Source organism: Nanorana parkeri, unplaced genomic scaffold (genome assembly GCF_000935625.1).
Source record: "Nanorana parkeri isolate BGI_ZX_2015 unplaced genomic scaffold, ASM93562v1 scaffold888, whole genome shotgun sequence".
In the NCBI taxonomy this organism is placed as follows: Eukaryota; Metazoa; Chordata; class Amphibia; order Anura; family Dicroglossidae; genus Nanorana; species Nanorana parkeri.
In genome coordinates this window covers 651539-677018 of record NW_017307156.1, presented here as the reverse complement: position 1 = coordinate 677018, position 25480 = coordinate 651539, and the positions used below count along the sequence as shown (strand labels likewise).

The 25480-nt window shown below is 43.0% G+C and overlaps 1 protein-coding gene across 1 annotated transcript in view; it reads right to left on the bottom strand.

The window, feature by feature from the left end:
- LOC108794708 (amine oxidase [flavin-containing]-like) overlaps window positions 1-25480 on the bottom strand; it is a 57087-nt gene that overhangs the window by 12579 nt on the left and 19028 nt on the right. The window contains exons 2-6 of the mRNA XM_018565795.1: window positions 14870-14964; window positions 12921-13058; window positions 6124-6228; window positions 4447-4538; window positions 296-437 (exon numbers count right to left, since the gene is read on the bottom strand). Coding sequence (XP_018421297.1) covers window positions 296-437; window positions 4447-4538; window positions 6124-6228; window positions 12921-13058; window positions 14870-14964 — 572 coding nt within the window. The remainder of the gene's footprint in view (window positions 1-295; window positions 438-4446; window positions 4539-6123; window positions 6229-12920; window positions 13059-14869; window positions 14965-25480) is intronic.

Here is a 25480-nt window from a genome sequence, read left to right as displayed (position 1 = left end):
CTTTCTCTTTTGCCTGTTGTTTCTGGAACAGGAAAGGAGGGGAAATCTCTAGAAGGGGTTAACCCTTCCCTCTCTACCCCAAAAAGTACTTTGGCAATAGTTGGACTTTTGAAGGGCATTCCCTCAGCTAGTCCTGTAACTCAAATCACAATTGTGCAATCTATTTATCATGCTAAAAAATGTTTTTGCACTGGCACGAAGCATACCCATAGCTAACATTATGTATAACAGCAGAAGATTATTATTCCCAAAGTTCCCCAATTAAACAATTATACAGAATTGGTTTTTAGTTTACCTGGCCGCCATTGGAGGTTGAGAAAATTCTTGTTGTTCCTCCACACTGTTTTACATACCACAAGAACCAAAGAGCTGAGACCTCATGAGGCTCTGATGTCACATTTACATTCACAAAAACGGTTGCAAATTTCTTAGCTGTGCTGTAATGTAATAGAAAGATGCAAGTTACACTAAGTACATGACAGCTTTCATAAACCTATGCTTTATAAACTTACTATATGTAAAACAAGATTTAATAAAATGCACATCAGCAAAATAAAAGCCTAATTTTAGCAGTAACTCTGTCTCAGTTTAACTCAAGAAGCACATAAAATGAATGTGTAACCCAAGAAGCACATAAACTGGCAGACTGAAAAATTGGGACTCTAGAACTGATTTTGTATGAATATTTTGCTGATATAAAATCTTTATTTTACAGATAAATATTCAGTATATGATGCTTCTATTATCTTTGTTTGCAGACCATACTATGCATTATAATAAGAAAGGCTAGCAGTGGCTTGTCACTTTCTGACTGTCTCCCTCTAACTGGAAATCTATATGGTCTCATATATCCCTCCCTCCCTCCCTCCAAAGCCCCCAGCACACATATTAATAAAGCCCTCCCCCCTCTTTTCCTTCCAAGCCCCCTCACCTGCTTTCATCCATGCAGGAGGCACATCTTTATTCCCTGGTGATCTAGTGGTGATCATTAGTAAGGTCTGCACTAGACCTTACTAATGATCTATCATTCGGCCGGAGCTCAGAACTGACAGAGCTCTGGCTGGAGCTGACAGGAGCAGTTCTACGATCTGCATCCGTCGGAAATGCAGAACGTGTAGCTGCTCCCGCAAGTCGGGCACGCGGTCCGTGACCGTGTGCCCGACTTGTCAGCTGGCTGCGGGCCACTTAGTAGCGGCTCGTGGGCCGGAGAATGGTGAATGGCTGCAATGAAATATTTATATGCAATATTTCTATGACTAAAAAGAAAAAAGTTACTTGTTAGTGTAGTCCCTATCATCATCTGTGGAGTGGCTACTAGACATTTAGCTGTGCTGGTTCCGTAATCAGTCTGGTTGAATTGTATTTGGAAATTATCTGGTTAATTCCAAGTGTTCTGTCATTGATTGTACCTGTCTGGGTGACGTGTGATGCAGCTGCAGTGTGGGACAGCCAATGGGGAACATTGTGAGTATCACTGGGAATTTCATGGCCCCATATATACTCAGGGGAATTACCATGTGCTCAGTTCCAGTCCACCCCGGTCTTAGCCTGGGTTTAGGATGTTCAAGAATGGAAATGCTGACTATGCCTCAAGCCTGGAGAAGGCTGATATGGACCTCAGGAGCAAGTCTGGTATGTCTCCTATGGAAGATCTCATGCCTATCCCTGTTCAGCTGTTGTACTAATACCCAGTGTCAGCCTGTGCTCCTATTGATTCTGCACAGTGGAAATCTGAAGGGATTGGTGAGTCTGGAGTCTGTTCTATTTCTGCTATGGATGTCATAAGCCCCATACCCTCTCTCCCAGTTATGACATTCTCCAATAAAGCATTTAAAAAGGCACTTAAAGTGACTGGCGCCTAACTTTCTTGATCACACATACCTTCACTGGCTTAGGATCTGCCCCTGAGAGTGAAATGTCAGCCCTCTCTGCCCTTTGGGGGTCCACTCTCTGCCTCGGGGGCCAAAAGGCCATGCATTAGTTGTAAACATAAAATCTGATGCTATTTAGCAAGCAGGCTATTATGAGCTAGGGACCCAAGTGTTATTATTTTAAAACACCAACCCCTGTTTTAGATTGGAAAAGGCTAAAACCTCTGTGATGTTTTTATTGTTGTCTGTGTCCACAATGGAGAGATTTACATTTTCTATGTGTCCTGGTGACCATTGTCATCAGTACTAGAAACAAGAGAAAAGTCTACATTTTTAGTTGTTGCCTAAACAACTGTAGAAGGAAAATCCTCCAGTTGGGGTCTCTTGTTATCTTTTGTTGTGTCTAAGATAGGGCTTCCATTTAAATTATATTGAGGGCAATTTATCAAAACTGGTGCAGATCAAATCTGGAGCAGCTGTGCATGGCAACCAATCAGCATCCACCTTTCATTTTTAAAGCTTAACTGAACAAACTGAAGAGAGAAGCTGATTGGTTGCCATAGGCAACTGCTCCAGTTTTTGTCTGCTCCAATTTTGATACATTCCCCCCATTGTGACTATGGGACAGGATGTAAAAGTTATTATGCCTAATGGGACACAAATGGTAAAAAAAATGACAGTACATTTAACCATGTCCATTCTATCCAAAGCTACCTTAATGTCTAAGTGTAAAAACTGGGCTCTCACTGCAGTTCTTCTGCTCCCTATGTGCTTCTGGTGCCTGAGCTGTGCTGTTTGAATTAAAGTTGTAGTTGGGCCTATGCTGAACTATATGCTGGGAGCACCTATATACAAGAAGAAATACACCATTGGGTAATATTACGGACTAACATCTGATATAGTTCATGGTCCTGGGTGGGTTATGTACAAATCCTGAGCTACTTTTTACTCTGGCTTTTATGTATTTTTTTTATAGTTTGTTTTTTAATATTTTGGAATCAATAAATGTAATTTGATTTTATAAGTAACAAGGTTTTCACATTTAGTTCACGAGCAGGCCTGGCGCTACCGCAAGGCAAGGCAAGCGGCCGCCTGAGGGTGCGGCAGGGTGAGGGTGGAAAAAACAGTGGGTGGGCTAACTGACCGGGTCGGGAGACCCAGGGAAAATGACAGGAGAATAGTGTGACAATGGGTGCACTGGGCGAAAAACCAATGGATAGCTGAGGAAAAAGAATAAGCACTTACATTTTAATTCATGGGACCAGAGGATGGACGGCCGGTGCAAAGGATCGGGTCATCCGTGGTATCTACCTGGAACTGGTGAGCCAGGGGATGTGCATCCACACGGGGAGAGGAGGCTGTGGGCGAGGAAGAAAAGGGGGGGAAAGAGCAACCACAGGAATGGGGACTCAGTCCGTGGCCCGCTGTGTGAGTCCAGGGGCTGAGTAGTGTGGGAAAGAATCAGCGGTGTCAGAAGCAGGCAGAGCTGCTGTGACCGCGGCTGCGAAGATCGGATACCTCTTTTTCAAGCTCGTTCCTTCTCGAGCTTGAAAAAGAGGTATCACTCCTCGAAACGCGTTGCTCACTGCCTTTCCACCCCGCCACTACCCTCTTCCTATCACAGACCCTTCTGACACCGCCGATTCTTTCCCACACTACTCAGCCCCTGGACTCACACAGCGGGCCACGGACTGAGTCCCCATTCCTGTGGTTGCTCTTTCCCCCCCTTTTCTTCCTCGCCCACAGCCTCCTCTCCCCGTGTGGATGCACATCCCCTGGCTCACCAGTTCCAGGTAGATACCACGGATGACCCGATCCTTTGCACCGGCCGTCCATCCTCTGGTCCCATGAATTAAAATGTAAGTGCTTATTCTTTTTCCTCAGCTATCCATTGGTTTTTCGCCCAGTGCACCCATTGTCACACTATTCTCCTGTCATTTTCCCTGGGTCTCCCGACCCGGTCAGTTAGCCCACCCAGTGTTGCGCCCTTTTGGGTTTTTTTGTTTCAAGTTTGCAGATACACAGGCACTCCTCCTGGGTTTCAGGGCTGCACACGATCTAGGGTCATACACTGTTCACCCCCTTATTACCATTACAAGAGCGCTGTTTGTACGTTTTGTGTTTTTGGTGGAAAAAACAGGGCATTTTGATAAGTACTTGTACTTGTCAAAATGCCCCGATGCTTGCGCTATGCTTTTTTTTCCCACTTACCTTCGGTGCGGGAGAGCAAAAATTCAACTGTGCCTGTGTTGGGAAAAATCCTAGCACCGGCCCTGTTCATGAGGATCAATTTAAAGCCCCCCATTTATCTACTATTTGGGTAATTGATCCTGAAAATTTGGGCTGCATGTTAAAGTAATTGGTTCACAGAAGTCTACGTTGATTTCCTAAATGCTCTGCATCTTGCAGAGCAGAACCCACAGAATGGTGGTAAAAGCCCAATTTTAACAGCAGCATATCTAGCAAAGGTTCACAGAAGTAGGTGTCACTTATAATTCTTATTATTTTTGACCAAAGCTTTATAATTATAAGATGCCATGTGAGTAAGACAACATATAAATCTTGAAAGTCTTACGTGGTCCAGCACAATTTGTCAATCAGTTCTTTCATTGTCATTTTATCCCACTCCTCAGCATGCGGCGCCATCCATGGAGCCTCATTAGGAATCTATGACATATGGTACAAGTAATCATAACATATTACATAACATATTATAACAAATGGAGGTCAAGCAAGCGACATAATTAAGCTATGCACATGAAAAAAATTAATGGATGGGGTGTGTCAGGGTTTCAACCCACAATGATTGTTCACCACTTGGCTCACCAATGGTTGTGACACCACCCTGGCTTGGCTGTAACAGTCTTGTAAAGTGGTCCGACCGAGAACAACGATGCCATTATTGTAAAAGGAAACATTGTGGTCCTACACCAAATAGCACCTCCTTGAGACCAGAGTTTTGCAGGGACAGATCCCAAAGGGATTCACTTGTTCCACCAGTTCTCACATACACACTTGTGCTTCCCTCGACAGGCTCTAGGCCTTGGCAGAAGCACCATTTCACTTGACTCTTGAGGCCTAAGTTACACATGTTTAAAAAGAGGTTTACCACCACTTCAAAGGCCCAGTGCTCTGAGTTATGGGAGATGTGTGCAGGGAATGCTATTGGCCACCTCCACAGATCAACCCTCTTCTTTTAAACCACCACTATTTCTGCCCAGAACCAGCTGCTTTAACACATATTGTTCCTAAGGCTATTGGCTGTGCCTTACCTAACAGGTATCTCCTCAGAGAGAGAGAATCTCTTTGCCTCACTCTACTCCCTTATGGCTTCTTGCTCTCTCAAGTGTCCCGCTGTCTCCTCGTTCACTTCCCTATCCAGAATTGATAGGTAAGGTGCGCTAGCACCAGCTTGAGGATAATATTGGTACTGTACTAACACAGGATAAAGCATTTATACCCACAAGGTAGTAACAACATATTACAGATTAAGCTTGACTTTTTTTTCACAATCTTCCATCATTACTAACTGGAGTCTGGAGTCAATTCTAGATATTTTGATAAAGAATCCACATGACAGCATATGATTCAGATTTTTATTACCTGTTCTGGAAAAGCAGGCCCTTTTAAAAATACACTCCTAACTGCTAACTCTTAACCTTTCCACATAAGGAAGGATTAACAATGTTTTGCATGGATTTTGTCTTTTTACATACAGTAAAGAATATTTTATTTAGTTCCTTACTCTATACTGAAAATTATACAATTTATTATGCATCTGTTTTGTAATTGTACTAAATATTTTTATAAGCGGTATTTTATTTTTTATTGTATTACGTTTAAACATTTAGAATTATTCATTTGTTTACAAGTACATTTTTGTCATTACATATGTTATGATTTGAACCTTAAAGTATATGTAAACCCAGTCACTAAAATCTTATGTAAGCTTTAAAATATGAATGTAATTTTAAAATGTGTCTTCCTTTAAAAAAAATAACTGGTGATTTTTGTCATGAAGGTCAGGAAGTTCCCACTTTTAGTGGGGCAGTGGTTTGCCCCACTCTCTCAGTTGTGTTCCTCCATTGTCACTCTGTCTGATTGGCTTTCAATAGAGATTACAAGTCACATGTTATGCTTGCATGGTCCACGGTTGTAACCTTCAGAAAACACTCCCTGTGAAATGCCATTCAGTTAGGGTTTACATCTACTTTAATGCATATGCACATATATGTGCTTTGTGAAATGTTACCTCTTTTCCCATTTCATCCAGGGTTCTCCATAGATTGTTGTAATCCAAGTAAACAATGGGGTTCCACATAGGTGGGAATGGACCTTTAAAGGCATATGCTTTACCCTGTTGGAATGTAAATGAAAAAGAAAAAAAATGCATTGTAGTGTACTTATAAAAGCAAAGCATCTATTTAGTGCATACAGTACACAACAGATTGTGCTACTGAAATTGTTTCACAGTACCAGCATCAATGTGTATATGGCTAAATGCATCAGGTCTATCATGTATAGAAAGCCTGCCGATCTGCATTTTTTTTTTTTTTTTTTACTTCCACTTTAGGCTGGGTTCACACCTAGGCGTATCGAATATGCACGTTTGTCGCACGTTTTTACCGCGATTTGCGGTAAAATAAATGCGCGACAAACGCGCGTTTCCGAGGGCTACCTGGCTGTATCCCAATGGATCGGTGCGACAAAAATGCCCCAAAGAAGCTCCTGTACTTCTTTGGGCATAGGGCGTTTTGTAGGGTGTTCATACGGCCTGTAATACGCCCAGGTGTGAACCATATCCATAGGAAATAATGGGATTTCGGTGTTTGAGCGTTTTGCAGAGCGTAGGAACGCGCTACAAAATGCCCAGGTGTGAACCGGGCCTAAGTGTTTTATTTCTGGACTGTAGTTAGTCTGGAGGTTGATTATTCTGCAGGTTTTCCCTAAGTGTGGTGGATTTATTGATTACCCCTGTTGCTAAGTTGGGGCTCCAGCATAGAGTTTGGGAGGATCAATTGCCAGGTTATGAGTTTGCATCTGATCCTGACCAATCCCCGAGTAGGCTGACTTGGAGGTATGGCTGGGGGAAGGTGATAAATATTTGTGTACACCTTTCCAGAACTCTCTTTCCCCTGGGGCTTCTCCTAGGGAGGAGGTCTGTGTGTTGAAAGATGTCTGACCCAGGCCTCAGTGTGTGGCAAGTGCTGGGGGCTTAGAGGCCTAACGTGCTATTGGGATGAGACCCGAAGGACACATGGCTGGAGGATGGATCAGTTTACTGAGGAGTGTCACAGGGGAGCTTGTGAGAGATTCCTCACCCGAGATTTAGGTACTATACAGAGGAGAGGAAGCCAGTTGGTGTTCTACAAGTCCTGGATGCTCTCTGGTGCAAAAATCTATTTTTGATCACTCTCATAGGACCTGTTGCTGCTTGTTACTATTGCTGTTGTTACTAGTGAAGACACCGTCCTCCATTTTTGTTACTCAGGTATCCTGCAACCCTTAGGCCTTGTTGACACCAAGCGCGGAGCAGATCCGGACCCGAGCAGGTGCAGACTGGATCAAAACTGCGTCCAATGTATTCCTATGGTATTTTGACCTCCAGTTCACATCGCAGCGTGCGGATCCAGACCAGATCCAGACCGGATGAAAAAACTGCGGCAAGCCCTATTTTACCTGCTCTGGATCTGGTCTGGAACGCATCTAAAACGCAAAAACGCATCAAAAACGCATGCAAGTGCCTGAAAGCCCATGTTAAACTTTAAAAAAAAAACGGCCCTAAACGCATCAAAAACGCATCCAAAACGCGTCTAAAACGCGGCACAACCCACTACACTGCGTGTGCAGAAACCTGCCCGGATCTGGTCTGCATTTGGTGTGAACAAGGCCTAACTCTATGTCCCAATTTAATACTGAACAATAAATACTTTCGACTCAAGCCTGTTCTATACAAGAAGTGTTGATATTGCTGGAGCTGAGGAAAAGGGCAGGTAACTGCTACACCGAACCCTAATTATTCCAGCAGCTACTTCGGGGGTGAGCGCTACACCAAGTTTCCTGGCAGTGTACACTATCACTATATACACAGAATCTTTAAGATAGCAAGTATGGAGCTGGGATGATGTAACTCCAGCACACATGCACAGGGGTTACAACATCAGTGACTCTCAAATATTGTAAGATAGAGGACGCTGAATCCGGAAGAAGAGCAAGAGATACTGTCTGGGGAAGAACAGTCTAGGAGGTAAATCTGCCATAAAGTGTGAATATGCTGTGCAAATTTGCACATTATGGCAAACGTCCTACCTTCCCGTAGCCTGTGGTTTAGTTCCCCATTAGATTCTGACTCTTTCCTCCCATTCAAATGTCAAAAGCCAGAGCCTTTACTGACCATTTTACACTGGTAAAGTACAAGCACAAAAAGTGTCTGTAATTTACCACTAATGCTAACTCATATACTCAGACATCCCAACTCTCCCGGACGTTCCGGGAGTCTCCCGCTATTAGATAGCAGCTGCCGGATGCCCGCAAGAGATACATTTTATCCCGGAAAGTTTTTAAACCTTTCCAGGTCTGCTGCGCTCACTAGTCCTGCTGAGTATGAATAAAGTTTTTAGTTGTAAGGGTAAAAAAGTTTGTGCCAGCACATCCTGTAATGGTGGCCAGTCAGTGGGAGGGGTTTAGGCACGGCAGGGCGGCCTGTGATTGGCTGGAGGCAGAGGTCCCTGAGGTAGCTCTATAGACACCTTGTGATGTGAATGACAGTGTCTGGGGGGTGGGGCAGCCGATAGAAGACGCCTGTGGAGGGGGCAGAGAGGGTGAGTGGCACACTTCCTAATGTTGGCTGCTGGCTGAGCTGTGGAGGGGAGCTCCCTGCGCACCAATTCATCTCACAGGAAGAGCACAGCTGCCTTTACAAAATGCACAGGCAAGGTGCCGGTAACCGTATGTCTTGTCATATAGTGTTAATAAGCACAAATAAAATAAAAACATAATTTAATGAATAATAACATAAAACAATATAATTAATAACTTTTATTTGTGATTATTAACATTATATGCTGCTGCTGTCAATCCGCACAGGTGGACCTGAGGTGCTCCTCTGCTGATTGACAGCCTAGCTATTCATTCCCCTGCTATCTAGTTTTTTTTTTTTTATTCTGACGGTAGCCGGCAGTTGCTGTCAAAATAAAAAAAAAACAGAGAAGGCACCTCCCTGAAATGAGAAGGGGACCTCCCTGGAATAAGGTTTTGCAGGTTGGGATATATGTATACTTTGGTGGGCATGACAGGTTCACTTTAATAGAAAATGTCCTGCTATATTTTGCAAAGTGTAATTCTCAAAGGCTGAATTGCCTGAATCATCTGCAAAGGGAAGAGATCCAAGTTTACCTGAGGCAGCAAATGATTTTCTTTCTTCTCACCAATTGTCAGGTCTATTGAAAAGGGCTTTGTGTACATATTATCCTTACGTTGTCTTTCCTCAGCTGCTATTGATTTTTTTAGCGTAAATGTGCCTTTTCTTTTGACTTGTTGACTGTGTAAAATAAAATGGTTCATATCTACACTGTAGCAAAAAAGAATGATAATTTAGATTTCCACTAGATGGAGCTATCAGCCCTCCTACTCATTTTGTGTGTTTCTATGGATAAATATGGCCTATTGCTCTTTTCAATATATGCTCTCTTTTTTCCCACTGAGCACATCAGCTTCTTTTTACTTTGATCTGCTATACTTTTCTTTATAGCCTTTCCTGCTGTCCTGTGACTTTGATTCATTTGATTCCTTTATTTCTCGTAAACTTACAGATTTACAGTATTGCATGGGGATGTCACCTGATCGGTATCTTATCAGCCTGGAAGGAAATGATGGGGGTTGTGGCCAGTGCTATTATTAGCAAGGACAGCATAGGGTTCTATTTTTTTCTCAAAAATTGTGGCAACCTTAGTGCTATGGTATTTTCTGTACAATAAACCTATGCCTTGGAGAAGTTTAAAAAGCTACTAAATTATAACTGCCATATAAAAATGGCCTTCCTGGCCATCTTTATTATTTTGGAGTCTAAAATACTTACTATCCAACGCAGAAGTCAATGCGTGCCTCCTGGCAACTCAGTTATCAAGTTTTCATTGAAAGGTGAGTAGGGGGAGACGTCCTCTATAACCTCACACATTAATTACGGAGCTCCATAGGTTGTAATTAATTCCCGCCTCTCTTGTTAACTTACAAGTTGACAGGATTTAAATTACAATTTATGTGGCTATGGAGCACATGTGCTAAGTTGAAAAGGAGGTTTCCTGCACTCACTTTACTGTGGAAATCTCACTGCTGAGTCGCAAGGTGGCATACTGTAGCTTCTCTGTCAGAAAGTGAGTATTTCTAACTCTAAGTGAAAATTGTGTTTTTTAGGTCCCCCACTGCACTCTTTGGTTCCTCCTGCTAGCTCCTACATCACTATTGGACACAGTAGTCATGTTAGGGCAGGCAGATGAAACCACTGAATGCAGCAGGGGACATGGCATCTGACACACCTGGAAGTGTGGTGGATACTGAACATTCTTCAGCAGTGTTATCTTTGTAATACAAGGAAGATTGGTGGGGTGGGCAGCAAGTCAGATAAGTATGAACTCTCTTTCTTGCAGGGGCACTTTGTTTTTTATATCTATTGTAGCAACAGAGTTCCTTTCTAATTAATTGTGTTTGTGTATTGTGTCACTAAATGGGCTAAACAAATGAAATGGGCTAAACTTAGATAGTTAAGACCATCTTGATAAGTGATGGGCCGAACAGAGCCGAGTTTGGTTCAAATTCGAAATTTAGAACATGGAAAAAGTTTGAATTCGAAGTCGAACTCAATGCAAGTCTATGGGACCAGAACTCTGAAAATCAGTTGTCCCCTTTTTGAGGGCTTATATGCAAGTTATTGGCCATAAAAATGTTCTGGAGATTCGGGTACTGCGAGCTGTATCAATGCAGCTGGAGCTGTATCGGGTACTGTATCAATGAAAAAACACTTTTTAAAAATATTGTTTTTATAGGAGCAGTGATTTTAATGTCACTTAAAGTGAAACAATAAAAATTTAAAATTCCTTTAAATATCGTGCCTGAGGGGGTCCCCTTAAACTGCCTGTGAAGTGGGGGATCTGTACAATGTATAAAATGACATTTATAAAGAAAAAAATGGCATTTAAATTGCCAGTAATTGGTTTTCCTTTAATCTTTTAATCAACTGCTTGGGACGCAGCCTGTATGAAGAGGCCACATTTTAGGACATTCGAACAAGGTAAGAAATGTTTTGGATAAATTCTGGTGCCTCTTTTGCAGACATTGGATGAAAGTAACAACATGTGCTTTAAAATTGGGACTTTAGTGTTGGTGGTGCTTTCACACCGTGTCACAGTTCCTTGTACATTGATCCGGCACTGAGTTTTGCCTCCTGTCCGAGCTGCTTGGTTTCCTGTCCTGCCCTGAACTTAGGTGTTAAAAAACTTGTGCACCTGTGCTTTAGCGTTCAAGCAACGTGTCTCCATGCTTGTAGACGGATCCTCTGTTTCCTGTGGCATTGCTGTTTAAGTATACCTTGTATTTTGTGTCTTTGCGTGCTCTTGTTGTTTTTAGTATTCCCTTCCTGCTGTGCTCTTGCATGTCCTCTGTTTTCTGTCTGTGTACCTCTTTGGTTTGCTGTGGCTGTGAGTTCTCTCCACAGCATTGTTTTCTGCTCTGTTTTGTAGTTGCCTCCTACTCATGCTTCCTGTGATTATTTTGCTCTTCACTATTGTGCACCTCCCTCCTTTCTCCTGTGCATTCCCCTCTGCTGTTCCTGTGTATCTCTTGTCTCTGTGGGTACACCTGTTGTATTTTCCCTTTTGTTACCTGCTCCCTGTGTCACGCATGTTCACTGTGTCTTCCCTTTAGTGCCTGTTTTCTGTACTTTGTATCCTGTATGCACCCTGTGTCTTGCCCAATGTGCTGTGGTCCCTGAGTACTCACTGGCACTGTGCCTGCAAGTGTGTGTCAGAGAGCGGCAACCTGGGAGCTGCTCTGCAGCTCAACATCCACACCATCAGTGGCTCTGGTGAAGACCAGGCGGCTCCTTAGATCCTGCAACTCTGGCACACCTATGTTTGTTGTGCTGTCTCACTGTCCCTGCATCTTCAGAGACCTGTATCCCTGCACATTCCCAATTCAGTCACAATATACTGCTCAGCAAGACCAGAAGTTTACGATTCCTGGCAGGGACGGACTGGCCATAGTACAAACTGGGCACTTCCCCGGTGGGCCGGGCTGAACACAATCAACCTGATTGTGTTCGGGCCGGTCTGCTGTGCCCGATGGCCGGCTCTGAGCAGAGCTGGCGCTACCACACAGTAGACACTAGAGGGCGCTGGTGGGGGAGGGTGGAAAAACATCTCCTCACCCAGCTCTCTCTACTCTGTGCTCTCTCCGGAGCTTGCTGGTGCTGTTCCTGTCCCCACCCCCCCCTGCTAAGGAAGAAAAAACTGCCTGAAGACTGCAAGAACAAGGTAAGTTTAAGCATGTATATGGTGTATACCTTCGTTACATTGGCGGTCATTGTGAACACTTTTGTTACATTGGCGGTCAGTGCAAATAGTTTCGTTACATTGGCGGAACCGGGCACATCGGGCATACCGGGCACTTTCCCGGTGGACCAGGCTGAACACAATCAGCCTAATGTTCAGCCCGTCCCGGCCCACTATGCCCGAAGCTGCTGGCCCCCGAAGGGTGCAGGGACGGGGAGATGGTGTTGTCGGATGAGGTGCGGAGGGGATCGTGTCAGGCAGTACTGAGGTCCCCACAGCTGCGACCTGTCCTGTCAGCTCTGTCTCCTCCCGGCCGCTACTGCTATAGAACAGCCGGGAGGTGAGAGAGAGAGCTGACAGGAGAGATCGCAGCTGCGGACACGGTTCCTTATTAGACAGTTTCGTATGAGATTTCTATCAGGCAAAGCAACCCAAAAGATGCAACACTTCTGTGTGCTCTAAATATGCTGTGTATGATGATGATTGTCACATTTTAGAATCTCACCTTAACATAATGAATGAGCAGCTGAACTTCATTTACTTTATACGTTTCCACTCCAAATTCTTTGGCAATTCGTATGATTCTGTTCTGAGTTGGACCAATGTAGGCACCACCAAGATCCACATACTTTGTTTTGCTATTCTAATATCAAATATAAAACACATTGAGCTTGATAAGAAACATTACTGTGGCGCAAGTCAAACGTGTTGTTATATCCCAATAATACACCCATAAGTTTTTGAACTGGAATGGCTAAATTAACTGTAGAAATTTTTTAGTCCATCTGTACTGGTATTGGGTTCCATTTGATGGTCTTTAGTCACTTATAAGCAGAGTAAGAAAACAAATATAGATGTTATGGGGGCAGTGTTAGAAGGGTAGTTTGCAGCTTGTCATACTGTGAAGAATCCAACATTCAATGATTTTCTTTAACAGTAGCTTATCTCAGTGCACAAGTTGTTGTTGCTTTTGGACAGCAATGGCCAATTGCTTTGCAGTTCCTATTTTTTCCAAAACACAGAACATGGTCTGCTACATAAGCTCCCTGTTCCATCTAGATGAATATTTTTCAACTTTCAGGTAAAACAAAAATATTTATTTAATAGTGCTGGTTGTGCAGCACACGTTAAGTCTCACACTGTATATAGAAGTCCTAATAATTTACTGTTGTTGTTAAAGGTTGACCTAAGTGAACAATTCATATGAACAGTATGTATGTAAGCAGTTTGCAATTTTTTTGGCACTGTTGGTCATGGAGCAAGCGTCAGGTTTTTAGTCAATTAAACATACTACATACACAGTACAAAGAGGGTCCTCAGCACACATTCAAGCTAGCCAGAAAAAAACCCTAACTAATCTGTTTCAACTACTTAGGTTAAAAACAGGTTTTAGTTGCATATATTTGCAAATATGGGTTGAAGTCACATTGCCATGTCAAGACAACTCCATGTTTCCCAACTATGGCAACATATATAGAATGTGCAAACAGAGAGCAGGCAGCCCTTTCCTCTTAAAGGCCAGCAACAGCAACACACCAGATTCATGACATTACATGTACAAGAAAGCTGAAGACTACCAGCGTGGGTCTGCATGAAAACAGCTTCTCTGGTCTGTCTGAAGCCAACAAACAGAGAAAGGTGCACATGGGCAAAGCAATATACAAAATGGTACAAAGTTGGTCCCCAGCACACGTTCAATCTAGACATCAAAAAGGCCTAATTAATTATTTTAAACTACAAACAGAGGTTTTAGTTGCATATATTTGCAAATATACGTCAAAGCCCCACTGCCACCTCCTTGAATGCTTTAGGGGTGTTGCTATGCCATAAAGGAGAAAAGAGCTGCCTCCGGATGAGCCTGCTCTGTTTGTACATTTACATATGTTCCCAAAGCAGGAAAAAATGTTTAGGGTTAGGGACCACACCTGGACCACACCTATCAGAGGTGCCTTTACATGGCAATGTGGCTTCAACATATATTTGCAATGTACAGAACTAACCTTAGTTGAAACAGCTTAGTTGGGGCTTTTGCTGACTAGCTTGATAGTGTGCTGGGGACTTCCTTTGTACTGTTTTGTATATTGGCCTGCCATGTGCACCTTTCATTATTTGATACTTCCATAAAGATCAGAGTGGCTAACGTCTTTGCTTCTTAAACTGCATATTATTCCAAAATGTCTAGGACATTACTCACCACTTTGACCAAAGTATGCTAAGTGATATGGAATTGCATCTCCATAGCATGGCTGTTTGTTTAATGTAATTTAAAGTTTGACATCGCATAGCCCTTTTTTACCATCATCTCGATATTTGATGAATGTACCCATTTTAATGCCCCTATATCAGTAAAATGGATTCTTAGCAGTTGGCATATCTTCAATTCTGAAAGAGGTCAAGAACTGTCTCCTCAATAAGCAAAAGTAATCAGTCTTAGATAACGTAAAGATTACTCACCTTCACAGTAAAAGTTCTTCCCCCAACTCGATCCCGAGCTTCAAGAACTACAACACTCAAACCTGATTCTACTAGCAATTTAGCTGCTGAGAGACCTAAAAAAAAAAAGTCATATTGTTTAACCATTAGTATCCTATGTTTTTGATGTAAGTGTTGATAAAATATACATTATTTAGTATGGCAACATTTTTATATACCTGAAAAATATCATTCCTGGACTCTAGCGTAGACACAGTTTTAGCATGTTCTATCTGCTAACAGAACAGCTTATGTCATACCATAAATGGTTTCCTTCACTCGTATTTACTTTGCCACAACACCCATCTGCAAATATGCAAATGCAATATGACTGAAGCATTATTATATTCGAAGGCACATATATTGTATTCGGATGTCCGTGTAGTACAACAATATACAGTATATTTACCTCTGCAACATGGGTCCACTATGACATCACATGCAGGCTGGAAGCATTATTAACAGAAATGAAAGCCTTCAGCTTCTAGATGATCACTGCCACCTTCAGGTTGCAGTGGCATCTGATGTACCATCATTTGCATACAGTAAGTGCTTAGTATTTAAAAAAGTAGAAAAGGTTTTAAAAAGTTTTTGTTTACATTTTAGTTCACTTGTCAGCCTATTTAAAACAAAGCAGGATTTTAATGATAACAGTGCAACAAACAACAGCCTTGAATGTTCTTCAAAACATATAAACCTTATGTAAGTATACAAATTAGTATACTAGAGTTATTGTCAAGTTAACCAACACATGCTGATGCAGTTAGGCAAGTAGGAATCAATAACCACTGGCCATAAAAGGGTTAAAGGAAGTGGAGAATGTAAATTATTTATTTATGTCTGGTCATCTCCAGGGCTGCTGAAGTCATGTCAGTGGATTAAAGCTGCAAGACTTACCTGCTACAATTCTAAAATTGCAGGTATGGGTCATATAGACACTGCAAGAAGTCATAATGTGATTTGCATTATTTTTTTAATAATCAGAATGATGAAAAAAGATTGCTGATTATAATGAGCTGCAGAAAGCATTTCAATGGAAAGCTCTTGACTTATTAAAAAGGCCTTTAAAATACAAAATGGAATATGTCTAATATTTGTCTAAAAGGAAAACTCCAGGCTATTGAAAGATTGAGCCTTGCAGTGGCGCTACCCTCGTACTGCAAAGATTAACAGCTAGTTTTGGTCTAGGGGCTAAAATAAAGAAAATACACTGTTCTGATACTTGGTCCCACTTGGCTGCAAGATTGGTACCTCCAGTCTCTTCTCCCCGGGCTCTGGTGTTCTAAGGACCCAGTGATTTCATCACGTCTAATGCAACTACATTAGCTGTGAGGATGCCTAAGGACAGTCCATCATGACCAGGACCAAGGATCAGGTGAGTGTATCTTGTTTATTTTAGCCCCCAAAAAAACAAAATGAGCAGTTAACCCTTGCAGTGCAGGAGTAGCCCCAGTGAAAAGGTACATTTTTTAATTGCCTGGCGTTCTTCTTTAATTCGTTTTGTCCTGTAATGTTTAGCAGTTACATCTGGCAGCAAAACAGAATAAATCTATACTTTATAAGAGCAGAGCTGTTTAGATCTAGGTATACCACGTGAACAATTTTATCTAAGTTTATGAAGGTAAAAGGGCTAAACATTTGCAAAGAAACTGATTTTCTAAACCTGACAAACAGAGTTCCTTGTTTTATGTACTTGCCCTATTTGGTAATTGAAAAGCTATTTGATGCACAAAAAAACTAAAAAAAACCTATCAAATAGTATGTTTCTACATTTCACAATAATAAATGGTACTTTAAAAATATCAGTGTGTCAGACTAATATGACAATCAGCTTAATTTCATGCCATGTAATAGATAATAAGAAAATTACGGGGGGTTATTCACATAGGAGCTGAAGGATACAGCTGTAGCTTTGGCTGATCCTTCGCCTCTCTTTGGGTGCCGGAGCCCTTTGGTTCAGTCGAATTGAAAGGCTGCTGTATGGGCTAAGCACAATAGCCCATACAGTCGCCGAAGGAACGCTGATCTGTCATTAAATAAAAACAACTGGGCGGTGCTGGCCGTGACGTTGACAATGTTATTCATTGGTCGGGACCTGTTTGAAGATTCTAGCAGGTGGCGGCCAATAGGAAACAGTTGGGCAGAGCTAGCTTTTTTTCTTTTTTAAAAGTCTTTTATTTATGGTTTAATTTGTCTATATATTTACATTTTTTTCCAACTATTTTCACTTCTTTTCTATTCAGTTCGGTATCACGGAGGTAGCGAGCAGAATAGCCGAGGCAAATGCATTCGGCTATTCACTCACTGCCGTTCGGCCCCTATGAGAATAGGGGAGAACTTCAGCAAGTGAGCTGCCGGAGCTTCGGCCCAGCCAATTCAGATGTTGTATCGGCTGAGTCGGAGTCATTCTGCACTTCAGCTCAGCTGAACATGTAGAGCATGTTCGGCTGACCGAAGTGCAGCCAAAGACAGCCTATGTACGGCTGGAATCAACCGTACAAGCCAGAAGTCCATACACTTTGGCTGGTTTATTCACTTGTGAATAACCCCCTACAACTCTGAAATAATCTGAATGAAGAGTAAAGCTACCTACAGACATTAGATTCTGAGCAGTCTAGCTACTGAAAGATCTTTGGACTGCATATGTGGAGAAGAGAGGGGACGTTTAATCATTCCTGGAACCAGCTTAGACAATAGCTGTTGACCAGTAAATCCAAACCTGGCTAATTCACCCTTCACCCAAAAAAGCAGGAGATGCCTGGTAAGGTTATCGAGGGCCTAAAGAGACATATAGATGTTGTCCAAAGTGATTTTATGTCTGTATTCACATTAAAACTGGTTAATGCATAGGCTAAATATCAGGAATCCAAAAAATACAGCATTCTGGAGAACAGTGGTGCCCAACCTCTATCAATATGGAGGGTATTCCATGATTATCATTGCTCCAGATTGGCCTAGGCAATGACCTGGTAAGACTCCCAGCAGATGCTCTGCAAGTTTATTAAAATATTAATGAATACTGTCTAATTCTACCTTTGCTTGGTAACATGCTAATCAAATGAGCTTCCTGAGTTGGGTATTGACATGTACATGGTTGTCACGATGAGACCCTTTTTTTGTGAGGGAATTTAAGGACTTGGGGTAGAGGACATATCTGGTTTGCCAAGGGTAGGGTGGATGGAGAGGGGAAGGTACAAAGGTAAGGGGAATAGATAGTGACAGTTTGGCAGGGAGGAAATAGAAAAGAAAGGGGAGAGTGGAAAAAAAAGGAGAGGGAAGTGCAGGTTCTGACAGGTCAAGGGTTACACTTCCTGACTTAGATTTGAGTGGTATCTTTATGTATAGTGGGAAGATATCCAGTGTTATCTGGTTTTCTTGATTTTTGTGCCTTGACTCTAAAGTGAGAGGGTTGGGTCCCCCATTTGCATGGTTTCATTCACTCTGGAGAACCAGCATTGTATTTTTGATGGCATTTTTTAATTTATATGTAAATATTAGTAAATATGCCAAGGGATCATGTCAAAGCAATGTCCATAAGTTCAAGACTTATTTGTTTGTCTCAATCATTTCCAGAAACTTCAAAGGTAAGAGCAGCTCCAGGATATGTGCAGTAAGGTGCCATCTTGAGATTCACATTTTAAGCACTTAGGTTGTAAGGGAGGCTATGTGGGGTGTAGGAGAGCAGGGGTTGAGGAATTATCTGAAAAGAGTATAATCTGGTCTGTCTGTTGTGGTATAAAAGAGGTGGCTAGATCCTCCTCCCATTTGCTATATAGGTGGTGGAGTATAGCAGTCAGCTTCCATTAATATGGAATAGGTGAGCGAAAGCACTTGCCTGATCAGGGTGGACTCCAGACATAGTTTCTTGAATGGAGTGGTCAGCCACAACAGGGAGTCCTCACATGAGATTGAGCAGAGATAGTGGGAAGAAGTCTCCAGTTGTCCAGATCTAAGCTATGGTCTTCACTTAGGTCTGTCAAAGTCTAAAATTGGTGAAGCGTGATAAAGCAGCTAGAAGAGAGAGAGACACTCCCCCTTCTCCCCATTCATTGACCCCAGCAGCCTGGCAGCGGTGTGATTTTGGAATTTTTGTGTTTTGTTTTGTAGTGATTTAACCCGCTGCCTGCCGCACGCCGGCTTGAACGTTCTGCCCCGATCCCCTCTCCCACTGACACAGATCAGAGACCAGCCATCGCCGGCACTCTACACAAGGTCTCCCTCCCGTTCCACCCGCTCAGTATCTGCTCTGTCAGCAGCATGAGCACCCCCAGGGTGGCTGCAGTCCCGGCAGTGTTCACACTCCCCTCCTGTCAAATTACCCCCGTGCATGCTCCCTCTACCTATCAGCCGCACAACTAGAGATGGGTAGCTCATGAGCGATCCAGATCTATTGAGCGGCTCCCTCAGAAGAATGAAAGAGCGGTGGCTCAGTAAAAATGAGCGGCGGTTCTTCTGGTCTGTGCTCTGTGGATGGAATGTAGAAGCAGAGAGTGAGACAAGAGTGTAATCGGCTCTTGTAATATGATCCTAGAGTGAGAGCCAGGCTTCTGCCAGCCCTGACCAGCCCTGACCAGCCCAGCCCACCCCTGCAACCAATCCCATGTGTGAGAGACGGATTTCTGAACCCAAGAGACGGATCTCAAGAGTCAGACAGACTCAGGAATGATTTGGTTCTTTCGCTCCTTTGCATCTGGCTCTGGATGGATCAGGAATGATAGAGTTCTTCCGCTACTCGTGCCTTCTCCATGATACTGATTGAGATCCGCTCAAAAGATTCACTCATTCTACACTACAGCATTCCTCCACCTTATGAATTGTGCTGCTGTTTTAAAGGGAAGTAAAATTGTGTGAATTATAATAATGAGGGTAGCAGGGGAAGCAGGGAAGTGTGAGTTGGGGGGGTGGGGGATGCTGGTGATATAGTGCTCACTTTTATTATAATGCATTGCTGGGACTTTGCATACCTGTAGGACTACAAGTACCAGCAATGCATTATAATGTATAATAGTGTGCGTGTGTGTGTGTGGGGGAGGGGGGGGGGTGGTTGCTAGTGGTATTTTGCATAGCTGATTTTTATTATAATGTATTGCTGGGACTTGTAGTCCTGCATAGCTGGTGGTCATAATCATCATACAGCAATGCAGAATAGCTTCAACTATGTAGGACCAGCAATACATTATAGTGGGTGGGGTGCTACTATAGTAAAAAGAGCGGTTTAGTGAACCATGAGCCATTTAAAAGATCCGGATCTTTTCAGTGAGCGATCCGTTGAGGAGCGCTCATGCAGATGAACCGTTTTGCCCATCTCTACACACAACAGGACCAGTCAATCCTTAGCTGATATATATCGAGGGAAACACTTCCCCCCCTTCCTCACTGAACTTAGCAGCGCTGTGATTTTCCGGTTCCACACACTGGGTAGCACGATCTGCCCATTTCCCTTTGCTCACTGGCACGGATCAGAGACCAGCTATCACCAGCACTCCCCACAAGGTCTCTCTCCCCTTCCACCTGCCCAGCAATTGTCCTGCCAAGCGGCATAAGCACCCACAGGGTGTCCATCTGCCCTACTCAGTTACTCCAACCACAGTAGTGTCATCACAGGATCGTGATGAACACCTACATCTCCCAACCACTTTGAACTAAACTGACCAAACAGATTTTACAATACTTACCTTGCCCAGGATCTCCACTTCATTGTATCCTAAGCAGGCCCGGCGCTACCGCAAGGCAAGTCAGGCGGCCACCTGAGGGCGCTGCAGGGTGAGGGCAGGAAAAACAGGGCATTTTGACAAGTACTTGTCAAAATGCCACGATGCTTGCGCTATGTTTTTTTTTTTTCTTCACTTACCTTCGGTGCGGGAGAGCAGCGGCGAGTCATCGCTGGTCCTGTGGGAGGAACTCCAGGTGGGGTCCTAATTTAGCTGGCCGGCGACTGCCAGAGGTGCCGCGCGTGTCGAGATCCTCTGGCAGTCACCGGCCAGCTAAATTAGGACCCAACCTGGAGTTCCTCCCACCGGACCAGCGCTGACTCGCCGCTGCTCTCCCGCACCGAAGGTAAGTGAATAAAAAAAAAACGCTGATAGGGAGCAGGCCCAGCACGACAGGGGGTCGGGAGGGGGGGGCGCAAAAATTTAACTTTGCCTGTGTTGGCAAAAATCCTAGCACCGGCCCTGATCCTAAGACCTTTGTCGCTGATGTCGCAACATTACTTACTTAATGGTAAGTTTATGTATTTACACCTGCCAGTTGTCTGCATTGATTTTACTCACCTGCCCATTCATTTACTTTTGCCAACACACTGACACCATTCATGTCTGATCGGAAGTGCTGACAAACAGCACCACCTTCCCAGAATTATTCCTCCAAAAGCCTCCACCAACTCATCAAGACGTGGGTATTACACTAAGAATTTACATACTTTCTTTAATCACTTCCCTACTGACCCACACTAGGTCACTAGCGCTTCTCTACCCCTCACCTTTTTGTTGTCTTTAGCACAAACGGCAGACACCCCGGTCCGCACATTTTGAGAAGCAGCACACCTTGTGGCCCACATTAAAACTCCCCTTTAACCCCCTCCAGCACTTCGGAGAGCGCTTATTCCCTGGACTTGTTTTCTAACTTTTACATGAAATCCAGCCCTGTCTGCTCCCTGACAGGATCTCAAGATTGCATATTTATTTTTTATGGAAGCTGATATCTAAAAGGTATATACTGTAGATTCCATTCAAAATGTAACTATACGCAAAACAATTTAATATATAATGCACACTGTCAATAGCATTAAAAGATATCTAAACCCAAGAAGAAAAATAATATATTGCAGCATATCAGTCCTTAGATATGATGGCTGCATTATATTGAATTTCCCAGGCTAAGAACATTTTCAGCAAATACAGAAAATATGTGTTGGTAAGCTGAACAGAAAGCACGAACAATGTTATGTTCCTTTTGAAAACGCACCCCCCATGTAGGTGAAAAGTGTCCAAGGAGGACATTTGTAGTCCAAAGAGGAAAAAAAAGTTGCTGTAACTACCTAAAAATGTTAACTGGAGTTGGGGTTCAAGTTGTTTTTGTCTTACTAAAATCCCATTTAAAACTACATGTCTATCTAAGAACAAAAGAGGTGCGCAACAACTGTGTGCATTATCTAAGTGAAAACAGAGAAAAGAAAAAAGGGGGTAATAAATGCACTCACAAAAAGGCCATGACATCTGCTGTGGACTTGAATATATGTGATCAGCAACATAAGGGAATTGAAGAGGAAATTAACAAAAGTTAGGGAAAGGCTGTAATTTCTGAAATGACCATGCCTACTACTGCTAGTGATGTTTCCACCCACCCCCAGAGCTAACGATTGCCCCAGTGAAATCGAAGATTTTTCCACTTTACATGTGATGTTCTGCAGGACCCCTGCAGCTGATGTACTGTATATGCTGGCTTTTTACCTGTTTTTTTGTGAGTGCATACATTCTTTCCTCTGGTGTTACTTAGATAAAGCACAAGGTTGTTGTGCTCCTCTCTCTTTTTTTTTTCTTCTTTTATTATTTCTACAACTCATTTTCTAGTATAGTATTTTCTAGTATACAAGAGCGGTACACCAAAAACATGCATTACCTCTCCCCCTTGGAAACCCTGTTCAAGTGCAGTAAGGGATTTTTACTGTTCCTAATGTCTGAGACTAGACTGCCCACATGGTGACAACACAGTGTGCGATTTTGCTGCTAAATGAACAGGATTGTCCCCCTATAACAGGAAAAAAATAACAGATCTACTGGCAGGATTCATAGGTAATAAAACTATGTGATGGGGGAGCTTAGAAAAAAAAAACAACTGTTGTGTAAATGCTAGTTCAGACTACATCAGAAATGCCCTTTTTGATTTTGCCCATAGTTATACTTTATCAGTTGTTAGCAGTGCTCTAAACTGTAAGAGAAGCTGGATAAGTTTGAGGATCGTGTCTCTGCATTCTGTTTTCTGTTTCTAGTTACTGGAAAGAACACTGATCCTTGGTCTTAAATTTTTAATCCAGTATTATTGAACAAGGAACAATTAATTGAATAACCGCACCATTATTTGATTTTTATATCTATTAAATTGCATTTGCTTGTATTTCCATTATTGCTACTTGGGGGAATCTTTATTTTTATATAAGTCTAATGGTTAGAGTAGCAGTTTTTGCCAGGGGCAACAAGTGGCTTAACGTTAATTGAATAATGCAACCCTATTACATCTGTCCTTTGGTATTGTCAAATACTATTACTATGATTAAGAAAAATGGGTCTTATTAAATGGGAAACAATAAAGGAAGAAAATAGTGCAAATGAAGTCTGGTTAGGGGGGGCTGGGAGAGAGCAACCCACTAAAATGATGGCAGATAGCACAGGAAGCAATAGCTTCTTTGCTATCTGCAGACTTTATTTTTATTTTTTTTTAGTATTCTGCCAGTTGCAGTTGTCTGAATAATTCGACGGAAGACCCGGAAGCTGGCGGAGAGGTGAGTACCGATCAAAATAATTTTGATCGATCAAAAAAATGAATGATTAATCGAGGAATTAATCGTTAATTTCCGCAGCCCTAATAAAAAAAAATATATATATAATTATTATGTTATTTTACATATATACAGTAGCCAAAAAGTTTGATAAGGCTATTAAACAAATATTAAGACACCAGAAACATCTATAGAATAGTGTATTATGGGCAAGCTCTTCACAGAGCAATATGCCAGATTAATCTCTTTTATAGGGCAAATGTGTATTCAAATTACGCTTACCCACTCTCTTTTCCCCTCCTGACCTAAACTAAAGCAATTCCCCCTTTCCCCAACTAATAGTTTAGTTGGGTAGACAGCCATATCCCTCTCCAATGTTTACATCCTCCAAACAGAATCTTCTTCACCAATGGCTGTGCATGCCTAGCAGACTTATAAAAACCATGTGCAAGTCTATGGGAACTCACTGCACAAAGGAGCTTAGGTGAGGAGGACTAGGGAGGTTGGAGGTAATGGTGACTTTAATGAAAGTAAACTTACTCTTCAAATTAACACTTTAAATAAAACAAAGCTGCCTGTAGGAATAAAGTGTAGGCACAAAAAGGTGCCTGCTAATACCTGCTGTAGATTACCCTCTGCTATGGCCAAGTGCCAGGCCAACCTGAATCACAAAGCTCAGACACTTTCTGGTATTAACAGTAGGTATGCACCGATACTAGATACTAGTATCGGTATCAGTGCCAATACCGACTATTTGGGCGAGTACTAATACTCGCCAAAATGCTCCTGACTCCTATCCCAATACCGGAAATTCCGGTATCAGAAAGCTGGGCGGCGAGTCATTACACGCTGCCCGGCTTCCTGATTGGCCGGGAAGCTGGCTCCATGCTCCCTTGTAATGACTCGCTGCCCGGCTTTCGATTGGCCAGCTTCCTGTCCAAACAGGAAGCTAGGGGGAGGGAGTGACTCGCTGGCCAGCTTTCTGATTGGTCGGGAAGCTGGCCAATCAGGAAGCCGGGCAGGAAGTAGTTACCTGCTCCCCGACATCCTGATTGACTGGGTAGCCGGCTTCATGCTTTCTCATCACCTGGTGACAAGGTAGCATGGAGCCGGCTTCCCAGCCAATCAGGAAGCCGGGCAGCATAACGAGGGAGCATTGTGATGAGGGAGCTTTGAACCGGCTTGCTGGCTAATCAGGAAGCCGGGCGGCGTGTAATGACTAGCCAGCTAGCTTGCTGATTTGTCAGGAAGCTAACCAATCGAAAGCTGGGCATTGAGGCATTACCCGCTCCCCGGCTTCCTGATTGGTCAGAAAGCCGGCCCCATGCTTCCTCATCACCTGGTGACAAGGCAGCATGCAATGACTTGCCGCCCAGTTTCCTGACTGGTCGAGAAGCCAGGCGGCGAGTCGTTAACCATCCCCCTTCCCTCCGGCTTTCTGATTGGCCAGAAAGCCGGCTACATGCTTTCGCGTTACCTGGTGGAAAGGGAGCATGGAGATTGCTTCCCAGCTAATCGGGAAGCCAGGCGGTGAGTCATTACATGCCGCCCGCCTTCCTTAATGGGACTTCCGGTATCGGTATTCTGTACCGGCGAGTACCAGAAAAAAATTATCAGTACTCCATACAGAAAAACCGGTATCGGTGCATCCCTAATTAACAGAACTTGCCCAAGCCTCCCACCTCACACATTTTCCTATTGTCCAACATGGCAGCCCTTCATAGTGTTGGGTCAATAGGAATGTGGGTCGGACAGTTGGAGAGGGGCACGTTGGAGAGGGGCAAGTACCTGGAAGTATCAGACCTTTGTCAGAGCCCGACATAGCAAAGGGCAAAAAAAACCTTACAGGTATGTGAAGGCACTTCCAGTAGCATTTAAACACTTTCATTTAAATAAACGCTTTCATTTAAATACATTTCCCGCTAGCCACAAAGTATATAAATCCACTTTGTGTGCACAAAAAGATATTAACTTGTAAAAGTAGCATTGACATAATCACTTTACTACACATAGCAGAGAGCAGATCTGCAGGTACCCACTCCAGGGTACCTGCAGAAACTACAGGTGAGCAGATACAAGACCAGTCACCCTGCAGA